Genomic DNA, 11,012 nt, shown 5'->3' with positions numbered 1-11,012 from the left:
TAATCCTCTGTTCCTCCTGTGCTCTTTTCAACAAGGCCGAGAACCCCTCCACACAAAAAAGGAATAAATACGGTGAGAGCGGGTCGCCTTGTCTTAATCCACGCGAGGGTGTGAACCTCCTGGAGCAGCCCCCATTAAGCTTGACGGAGAATCGAGCTGATGCGACACATCTCATAATCATGCCAATCCACACTTGATCGAATCTAAACTGAGCCATCAGCCTTTCCAAAAAAATCCACTCCACCCTTCATCATATCCAGCTTCACCGCACATAAACATTTCCTCCTCTTTCTAGTCCGAATAGCATGAACACATTTATAAGCTACTAAAACATTGTCCGTAATGAGACGGCCCGGAACGAATGCACTCTGCTCTTCAGAGATGAGCACTGGTAGGATAACTTTCAATTTGTTCGCGAGTAAAAATCCTATTATGATAAGGTCACGGGACCAAAAAATTACCTATAAGTATGTGAAATGGAGTGTCAAATCCATCGAGTCTAGAGCAGGTACGGGTATGAAATCATATAACCCATACCTGCGTACGCACGCAAACATTTGGTTGAACTTGTTACAATGTTGAAATATTATTTTTATTTGAGAAAAGTATACTTTTCATCCCTCAATTCTTGATGAAGTCTACATTTAGTTCCTCAACTATGAAACCGGCTAACTTGCACCCTCAACTCTTAAAACCGGACAACTTTGGTCCCCGACTCGACTAAAGCAGCATCTATACTGACTCAGCATGGTATTGGCCCGGGTCATGTCCACATGGCAATATTTCTATTTCTTTTCATCCATCTCCGGTGTAGACGTTTCATCAAACAGTTGATGTGCATCGCTGCACCATGCCACAACCGAGCGTGGTTGTTAGTCTACGAGCCAGCGCCGCCACCATTGGTGGCCCTGCTAACTACCAGCCACTGTCGGCTGCCTTGCTGGCCGCTAAACACGCCGTCCAAGCCGTCAAGTAACTCCGCGCTTCTGGCCGCGTACACAACGACCTGCTGGCCACCACGCCTGGACACCTTCATGCCTCCTCGTGCACGTCACCGGCCGGCCCTCGGCCGAGCCGCCTGCGCCTCCTTACCTTCTCCTTCACTCCTCTGCTCCTTCTGCACGAGCTCCACTCAAGTCACCCGACTGACCGTGCTGCGCAACCTGCTGTCACCCGCCACATCTTCTACCGACGCCTGCAGCCACCACCGGCTGTCATGGTCACCACCGCCGGCTCATCCCCAGCAAGCCCTGCGCTCCTCCTTGACCGTCCGTGGTGGCCACTCCTCCGGATGCCTGAAGAACACACGGCCACGACCTGCACCACTCCACGGCCGCAAGCATCCACCACGATTTCTACTCGTGCCTGAGTTTTACCATGAAGACGCGCATGGGAGTGATGCGGCGCTGCCGGTACGTGGGGTCCCCGCCACGCTGCTGGATCCAAGCGGTGGCCCGCGCGTGAAGGCCGGCGACGAGCCAGCGGGTACCATCACGGCCACGAGGTGCCCTAGTCCGGCCACGACGGCTACATGCTCCACCCCAGCGACGAGCAGGTCGAGCCACGGCGATCCCCTCTCCTGGTGCCGCACTCACATCGTGGAGACCACCACCAGCAGCAGCTTGCTCCTCGCTGTGCTCCCTGCCCGCAGACGCCGCGTAGAGAGAGGAATCGGGGGGTCAATTGGGGTTTCTTGCCACGTCAGCATAGACCAGTCAAAACCGGGATGAGTCAGCACCGAAACCAGTCAAAATCAAGAGGGAGGACGAAACATGTCCGGTTTTATATGAGTTAAAGGTGAAAATTGTCCGGTTTCATATTTAAGGGACAAAATCTGAACTTCATCGAAAGTTGAGAGACAAAAATTATATTTTTCTCTTTTTATTTTTATCATCCGCAGGGCACGGCCAGACGGATACTCGCAAAGAAAGAGGGCCAAACCATGGCAGCCGGACAACCGAAATTGTAGAAAAGGCAAGCATACCCTCACGACAAATGACCCCAAGCATTAAAACGCACATATCGACTCGATCAACTGGCTTAGCTCCGACTGCATACAACACCGATTGGATTCAGACGGGTCCCGCCCATATCATGCGCCAATCAGGAGGAAATGTACATAACAAACATCTGCTGACTCCTCAAGTCGACCGAGTACCATTCGGCGGTCCAGCCATTCGCCCGCTTTGCAAATCCAAACAAAACTAACCATGGATCACCCCCTTATTAGCACTCAGATTGTTGCACACCCCGCTGCTGAAACTACCGCGCTATCCGGTGAACCATCTCGAACATTCTACGTGATTCCTTCTCTCTCTCTCTCTCTCTCTCTATATATATATATATATATATATATACATATATATACATATATATATATATATGGTCGCGCTATTCGTTATCCTGAGTGAGGAATAGTTATTCTTCATCCCCTCTCTAATTTGACATCAATGCAACGTATTTTTACGTTTTGAAAATTTTGCCTTATTGCATACATAAAAAGAGAACGTAACAAAATATGTACTCGCCGTAAAAAGTATTTTATGTTACATAAAATTACGAATGTAAGAACATAGTGTAACCTGTACATAAAATATGATTTTTCTGGTCTTATGACCTTTTTTTATACTAAATTTTACATATTTAATCAATATGCATGTAACTATTTATATTGTAAACGTAATTTATTTAGGAAACGATCGTAATATTACCTCGGGTGAAGAATAATTTATTCTGCACCCTGGGTGATGAATAGTAATGTAAATTCTTCACCCTCTCTATTTAGGAAGCGATATATATAGGGTCGCGCTATTCGTCACCCTGGTTAAGGAATAGTTATTCTTCACCCTCTCTATTTTATCATTAATGCACCGTAATTTTACGTTCCGTAAGTTTTGTCTTATTTCCGACGTAAAAAGAGACCGTAAGAAAATATATAATCGCCGTAAAATATATTTTATGTTATGTAAAATTACAAACGTAAAAACATAGTCTAAAATACACATAAACTACAATTTTTTTTGTCTTATTACCTATATTTTTATTTTCTTATGTCAAATTACTATTCATCATCCAGGGTGCAGAATAAGTATTTCTTCACCCGAGGTAATCTTACGATCATTTCATAATTAAATTACGTTTAGAATTCAAATAGTTACATTCCTATTGATTCACTATGTAAAATTTGACATAAGAAAATAAAAATATAGGTTATAAGACAAGAAAATTTGTAGTTTATGTGTATTTTAGACTATGTTTTTACGTTTGTAATTTTACATAACATAAAATATTTTTTTACGGCGATTATATATTTTTTTACGGTCTCTTTTATGTCGGAAATAAGACAAAACTTACGGAATGTAAAATTACGGTGCATTGATGGTAAAATAGAGGGAGGGTGAAGAATAACTATTTCTCAACCAGGATGACGAATAGCACGTGTGTCTCCTTTATTACGTGGGAAAAATTCAGCCGAAACGACCAAACTCATTGCTCCGATTTTCTAGGTGTTTTTATATGCATCGTTGGACCATCCTATCAATTTGAGTCCTTATCCGTGTTGTTATCTCTGCACCGTTAGATTGCATTTAGATCCGTGTTGTTATATGGATATTGAAATTAATGGGTATACTTATTTGGAAACAATGACAACGCTAATCATAAATGGGTATTATTAGCCCATGCCATGCATGGTAACATATTTCCGGCATGCAAAATAAATGACATACATTTCATCCTTCCTTGTATATAATTAGGAGAGAGGAAAACTTGAAAATAATGCCTCATGATTATATACTACTAAACAATGTAAATGTTCATATACTTATACATGGACATTTTATTTTCGTACATATATGATTTGAGGTATGTCCATATACTTGGATACCTACAATATTTTCATACGGTTTACATAGCCGGGTATATACAAGTACAGAAAACATTCGGGTGTACTACTGATCTATGTCAAACTATCAATTTCCGGTCTGTCGTACATTTCAAATTTTTAGCCGGGTATATACATAGATAGGTATATACATAATTTACTTTGGGTATACAGTTCGACTAGTTACCTACAACATCTTCGTAATTAAATTACGTTTAGAATTCAAATAGTTACATTCCTATTGATTCACTACGTAAAATTTGACATAAGAAAATAAAAATATAGGTCATAAGACAAGAAAATTTATAGTTTGTGTGTATTTTAGACTATGTTTTTACATTTGTAATTTTACATAACATAAAATATTTTTTATGGCGATTATATATTTTCTTACGGTCTCTTTTTATGTCAGAAATAAGACAAAACTTACGGAATGTAAAATTACGGTGCATTGATGGTAAAATAGAGGGGGTGAAGAATAACTATTCCTCAACCAGGGTGACGAATAGCGCGTGTGTCTCCTTTATTACGTGGGAAAAATTCAGCCGAAACGACCAAACTCATTGCTCTGATTTTCTAGGTGTTTTTATATGCATCGTTGGACCATCCTATCAATTTGAGTCCTTATCCATCTATCCCGTCATCTCATTTGTGGCATGCGGCGGCAGCGGCGACGGCTGGCACGGCTGCGGCGACAGTGGCAACGGCTGGCATGACAGCGACTGCGGCGGACTACATCACCCTCCAAGAGAAGGAGCTCGCTCGGCAGCAGCCTCCATTGGCAGTTGTTCATCCTCTCATTGATTGGATCCAGTCTTCTGAGAATTAGTATTCAATCTGCTGTAGATCTTTTGAGAAACACAAAAGAGGATCCGATGTAATACAAAAGGAGCATGATCCATTTTATGGTACGTTCATGTGTTATCAGTTGGGGTCCAGCTTTCATTCTGACGACAACTTCTCCATCTCCCCAACAACAAACAGTATTTCTTGTGGATAAGTGGCGGAGGGCGGAGGGCGGAGGCCACGGTACACATGATGTTCTTGGTCACCGACCATCCTCTAGGTGTTGACCTGAAGTAATTGTTTTTTGTATCTATCCTACATGATTTCTGCAAGCGGTTTCCTTTTGCCATTTTTTGTGAGCTGTGGAAGTGATGAATGTTATATCTACCGAGCAGTAGCATCGATGGCCAAGGGTGCAGCGCAAAGATGACAGCGGCCGATGGCGGTCTGACCTCCTGTAATCAAGCACATGTCGTGACGCAAACTTGAACGTGTTCACATAGCCACCGCTGATGCATATACATGAATGCTTTATCATGTACTGTATGAATGGAACGACTATAGCAGGTTTCTTTGCACTTTTGCAAACAAGCCATTTTTGTTACCAGTGATCAAACATGTGCATACTTCTTCTTACGTGTATACATATACTCTTTTTTGGTGAATAAATTCTTATGCGAGCTTACCATACTAATTTTTTTTCTTAATAACACAGTATATACTCTTTGATAAAAAAAGTATATAATTGATAAATAATGTGGTATATACTCTCGGATACAAAAATAACATATATACTCAATCACAATTTTGCAATATATACTCTCTTGTATAACGAAGACATATTTTTCCTCAGAGATGATGTAGTATATACTTTTTTTAGAAAAAAAAAGTATATACTCCCTCAGAAAAGATGTGTTGCATACTCTCCCATAAGATATTAAGTATATACTTCCTCACAAATGAAGCTGCACGCACTTACTCACAACATGTAGTATATACTTCCTAAAAAAAGATCAGGTATATGCACTTTCATAAAACAGAAGCATATACTTCTTAAAAAAATGTAGTATAAACTATCTTGTAGAAAAATAGAGTATATACTATCTCACGACAGAAGCATATACTCCCATATCTACAGAAATAAAAAAGTATAATACTCAATACAATAGGATCAGAGTAGTATAGACCCGTCGAACAACTAACAACCAGATTAGATAAATAGATTAGCATGCACCGTTCCTTCTTTTTAGGGAGTAGCTACGCATACAAACTAAATTTGTTAGTCTTTTTTACTAATTAGCACGTCCACATCTTTAAACCTTATCCATTGTGAGTGGGAGTACAAAAGAGGAATAGTTACCCTAGGTCGCGCTATTCGTCACCCTGGGTGAGGAATAGTTATTCTTCACTCCCCTCTATTTTACCATCAATGCACCGTAATTTTACGTTCCGTAAGTTTTGTCTTATTTCCGACGCAAAAAGAGACCGTAAGAAAATATATATTCGCCGTAAAAAATATTTTATGTTATGTAAAATTACAAACATAAAAACATAGTCTAAAATACACATAAACTGCAAATTTTCTTGTCTTATAACCTATATTTTTATTTTCTTATGTCAAATTTTACGTAGTGAATCAATAGAAATGTAACTATTTGAATTCCAAACGTAATTTAATTATGAAATGATCGTAAGATTAACTCGGGTGAAGAGTAACTTATTCTCCACTCAACACTATATATATACCTTGGTCGAACGATCGAGCCATAGCCTTCCCTTCGGCCGGTCGGCCCCCAGCCGTAGGATTAGGTACCCTCCAACCGTTAATTCCCGCATCATCTTTTCCACTTCGCATCAGGCTCTGCGTTGACCGGCAACTCCCATCCATGGCGGACTTCGTGCTGGCCACTGCCGCCTGCCGGTGCTCGTCCTTAGCTGCCCATGTTTGCTGGCCAACGGTGCATCCACGCTCGTCGCCCCGGCTGCCCGTGCTCGCCGGCCATCCACTCCCGTCCTTCAACAGGTTGTCCTCGTCGCAAGCAGGCCTGCTGCGTCCGATGCAGTACAGAGACGTCGCCATCCCAACTCCCAAGCATCATGTGGTTGTTTGTAGCGTCGGCGACGTGGTCATGGCAACCTCGGCCGCCGGTTCCAGCATCCCGAGCTGCTCGTGATAGTAACTCCGATGCCATCTGATGCCGGTGTTGCTTCCAACAAAAATAGATGCTAGATGTACCAAATTACGTTGCTGGATGCAGCTCCGTCGCGCCGACGCTCAACTACCAGTTCCAGCAAATAAAAATGTCGCCCGTAGCAAATCTATGCACCGGTTGTAACATTTTTCCAACCTGGTTGCAGCTCTCTCGCACCGACGGTCGACTGGTTTCAGAAAAAGACATGCTGGATGTAGCAAAAAAATCGTTGGCTCCAGAAAAAGAGATGCTGAATGTAGCAAAAAAATTCTTGGCTCCAGCAAAAATCGAAGCCAGTGAAAGCAAAATTGGTGTCGATTCCCAGCAAAACAAAAAGATAGTGGTAAGAAAAAAAAGATTGTTGGTTCCAGCAAAAATCAAAGCGATTTTTTGTCGAAAGAGACCCTCTGCCCACTGGGATTGCTAAAAGAGACCCCCTGCGTACGAAATTGACAAAAGAGACCCCCTCACAAGTGGCGGCAGGCGACACGTGTCACCTGCCGCCACGCCATGAGGCGGCGGGCCCCGCCGCCACCGCAGGAGGCGGCCGCTCGGGGCACAACGGCTTCTGCACAGTGCAGCGTGCCGCGACGGAACGGGTCGCGCCAGGTGGGCCCGGCTGCCACCGGGTGAGGCGGCCGCCGCTGCCGCTGTCGCTTCCGGGCCGACACGGCCTGCTGCGCGCGGGCCTAGCAGGTGGGCCACGCCGCCACCAGCCGAGGCGGCATGTCTTGTGCTGTTGCACGCGCGACAGTGCGCAAACGGCGCTGATTCCGAGGCGCGACAGCGACACTGACGGCGCTGACTCCGACGCGTGCGAATATGGACGCTTTTGGTTCTTTCGCCCAGGAATCAGTCCTGGCTTTGCTTCTTTTGCCTCAGCGGATGCGATGGCATTGGGAATCCGATGCTGCGGGAAGCTGTTGTGCCAACACTACAGGGATCCTAAATTTCCCCGCTTAATTTTCTCGCCATCATTTATCGTCTGAGCTTATAAAAGGAGACACCGAGGCTCTCGTCCAGCCATCCTCGAAATCGACACTGCGCAAAGTGTGTAACACATTTTTTCAGTTGGTATGAGTTTGCCTTGCTCGGATCAAAGCATTAGGCCGAGGAAAATGAAGAATGCAAGTTTGCCTCCGGGGGTGGCAGTCCCGCGGTGTTGGTGTGGCGATCTTTGCAAGGTGAAGAAGGTTACGGATTTTTCAGATTGGTTGGGCATGAAGTTTTTCATGTGCGCCAATTATGAGGAAGATCCACCCATAGCTATTTCAGAGTACGACAAGCCTCCGGTATGCTTTAACCATCACAAATAGATATTGTTGGTATTTTGATAGATTCTTTAATAACATTCTGGTTTCTTGTTGTAGTCTCCTCCGCCTCTGTGCATATACTATCGTTGGATTGACACGGAGATGCCGGCTTGGGCAGTGACTGAGATTCGTGAAAGAAGTCGCTGTGCGTGGAATAGTTTCTATGCGGAAGAGCGACGCGAGAAGGCGGAAGCTGAGGAGAAAGCAGAGCAAGAGAGAGAGTTAAAAGAATACTATGCGGAGCAACACCGGTTTTTTCAGGATTTAGGAAAGAAAAACAGGGAAGAGGCTCGTCGCATGGAGGAGCAGGAACGACAACGAAAGGAGGCTCGTGAGGCGGAGAGGGAGAGAACGAAAAAAAGGGCTCGTCAGGCCAAGGCAGCAGAAGAAGCTGGCGATGGAAAAGGAAAATATCCACGTTGGACTCAGTAGATTCCTGTGGTAGTATTTTAAATTTCGCAATCATTTATATCTTTATTTCTGCAGTTTAATGTAGCTTTATTTCAGTAGTTAAATGTAGCTTTATTTAAATTCTATGATGTATCTTATTTTCAGTTGTACCTTGTTGTGTTGTATCTTATTTTCAGTTGTACCTTGTCGTGATGGAAAAAATATAGTTTTAGAATAAAGTAGTGGCATTTTCTTCCCCCCACTAATTATCGAACATCATGCAACAACTACAAAATGAAATTAAGATAGAACATAATGCCTTACAATAAGAGAGTACAAACTAATAATGCAAGTACATCTGAATTAAACGGTACAACTGGAATACAACTTAAAAACTACATGAAGGCATCATCGTTATCCTCCGTCGATGCAGAAATCTTGCCCTTTGAGGATGCAGAACTCTTACCGTTGGACAATGAAGAACTCTTGCCCTTCGAGGATGCAGTACTCTTGCCCTTGGACGATGCAGAACTCTTGCCCTTTGACGATGCAGAACCCGGAAACGGCGGCATGAAGATATCATCTTCGTCCTCGCTCTCCTCAGTCCATAAAAATGGATGCTTTTCTGCAATCCTTCTAAAAGTTTCACTCTTCATCTCCACTACCTTCTTCCACCTTGCATTCAACCTAAGAAGTTCTTTGCGTACCTCCTCATAGGTCCTTTCAGGCCACCCAAACCTACGTAATTGGTGAGCCAACTCATTCATTATGGTGTCACTATCGGTGAGTTTGTCCCATGGAACTATCCTATTGTCCATCCTGAAATCGGTAGCTAGCCTCAGAAGAGTGCTGCTCATCCCAGGGTGAAAACTACGATCGAAAGAATAATGGGACATCTCGCCTATACTACACTCGAATGCTTATCCACCTTCGTCTGAAGGGGGTTTTATAGGTAGAGAGGAGAAAATGGCAGGAAAGAACGACTGCGGTATGGCGGGAAAGGGTTGGCGGGAACATATGGCAGGAAGGGGTTGGCAGGAAACGGGTGGCAGGAAGATATGGCGGAAAGGGGTTGGCGGGAAACGGGTAGCGGGAACATATGGAGGGAAAGCGTTGGCGGGAAAATATTGAGGGGAAAGCGTTGCCTGAAAATATATTTTTTCAATGTCTAAGATGGGCAATGGTTGCACAGTATTCATCGGCCAAAATTAAAAAAAAATCAGTTCGGCCTAACATAAGCAAAAGAGTGGAGCGGAATAGTATGGCGGGAGATATAGGCGGGAAAAATTGTTCCTGACTGGTGCATTTTTATTTCAGCATACATAGATGTTTAAATCGAAAAGTCTGATACAGACATATGTAGATACAATGGGTCGCGCACGTGGATAGATGAATCACCCTACTTTACGACGACCACCTGGCCTTTCCTTACGACCGGAAGGCGACAAGCGATTAGGTGGCCGAGTTACACGAAGACCACGACCGTACTCCAATTCGGCTTCATGTGTCTGCAAGTCCTGCGTAGGTGGTGGAGTCGCGAATCCTTGTTGCGAACCTGAAGCATAATTATAGGCGTATGGTTGTGACTCCGCGGGAATAACAGATGGGCCAATAACGTCCCTTCCGAAGAACTCTGTAACTAATGAGGTAACCGTGTCGCCATGATCATGTGATGCTCCCCGGAGGTCTGTGTTGACGCCATGATCATGTGATGCTCCCCGGAGGCCTGTGTTGACGCCACGTTGGGTGTTCTCATCGCCCCAATTAACATCAGGTATGTCCTGCACATAGAAACATTGTAAACAAACTGTTAGAGGATAATATATGATATCATTGTAAATGCATTGAAATGTAAACATGACTACCTGATCAGATCCCTCTCCTATACTGTCTGGCCATTGTACGTGGTGTTGGTTTAAATCTGGTACACGAGTCTCCTCGGGCATGGGGATCCCTCGCGTGGAGAGATACGGCTGAGATCCCTCACCTTGGGTGTATGCATCATATCCTGTGTACGCATATGGGTTAGGGGAAAGAAACTGCCCGGGCATCGAATCCAAGCCCGTGCCATGGTCCTGAGATGTCTGCCCCTGACGAAGCTGCATCGAAGAAAAGCGATGCAGTGGCAGAGATGAGTCATGTCGTGGCAATGTCGTTCTAGTACTCGGACCCTCCCCGCACTGTCCATGGCTCGTACGCGCCTCGCTCGGTCTGGACGACGGCACCGCACTCGGTCTGGCTGACCTCGCTACCGGCATGTTGTATGCTCCAGTGACAACGTCGTCGCCTCTACCGCATCTGAACTTCTTTGCCACGTATTGTTGAAAACGTTTCTGGAATTTCTTGAGAGATGGGCCCTGGGCCGGCATGCTATCCGTAGCCATCTGCCCTACTTCGTTGCAATTTTGAAGCTGAACAATATTTGGATGTTATTTAGTTCAAATGATT

General features: G+C 44.3%; 2 protein-coding genes across 2 annotated transcripts; one reads left to right on the top strand and one right to left on the bottom strand.

Annotated features, from left to right (window-relative positions):
- Positions 1-7,937: 7,937 nt before the first annotated feature.
- Positions 7,938-8,606, top strand: LOC147982742 (uncharacterized). Its single transcript, XM_087539337.1, has 2 exons — positions 7,938-8,153; positions 8,232-8,606. The coding sequence occupies exons 1-2, from the start codon at positions 7,938-7,940 to the stop codon at positions 8,604-8,606; spliced, it is 591 nt and encodes a 196-aa protein (XP_087395463.1).
- A 1,352-nt stretch (positions 8,607-9,958) lies between these two features.
- LOC147982741 (uncharacterized) lies at positions 9,959-10,948 on the bottom strand. The gene is made up of 2 exons (XM_087539336.1): positions 10,430-10,948; positions 9,959-10,345 (listed from the first exon to the last, which is right to left on the bottom strand). The coding sequence occupies exons 1-2, from the start codon at positions 10,946-10,948 to the stop codon at positions 9,959-9,961; spliced, it is 906 nt and encodes a 301-aa protein (XP_087395462.1).
- Between the last annotated feature and the right edge of the window lie 64 nt (positions 10,949-11,012).

The sequence above is a fragment of the Triticum urartu genome, chromosome 2A (assembly GCF_056163025.1).
Source record: "Triticum urartu cultivar PI428250 chromosome 2A, HENAU_Tu73, whole genome shotgun sequence".
Lineage (NCBI taxonomy): Eukaryota > Viridiplantae > Streptophyta > Magnoliopsida > Poales > Poaceae > Triticum > Triticum urartu.
Note: the sequence above shows the minus strand (reverse complement) of the source record. Positions and strands in the feature narration are given on the sequence as shown.

What these genes read in the sequence shown, in the direction of transcription:
- LOC147982741 (XM_087539336.1), bottom strand. Translation starts at nt 10,948, where the DNA reads ATGGCTACGGATAGCATGCCGGCCCAGGGCCCATCTCTCAAGAAATTC. An exon ending in TAGGAGAGGGATCTGATCAG is followed by an intron (nt 10,346 to 10,429) that starts GTAGTCATGTTT and finishes TTCTATGTGCAG; the next exon opens with GACATACCTGATGTTAATTG.
- LOC147982742 (XM_087539337.1), top strand. Translation starts at nt 7,938, where the DNA reads ATGAGTTTGCCTTGCTCGGATCAAAGCATTAGGCCGAGGAAAATGAAG. An exon ending in CAGAGTACGACAAGCCTCCG is followed by an intron (nt 8,154 to 8,231) that starts GTATGCTTTAAC and finishes TTCTTGTTGTAG; the next exon opens with TCTCCTCCGCCTCTGTGCAT.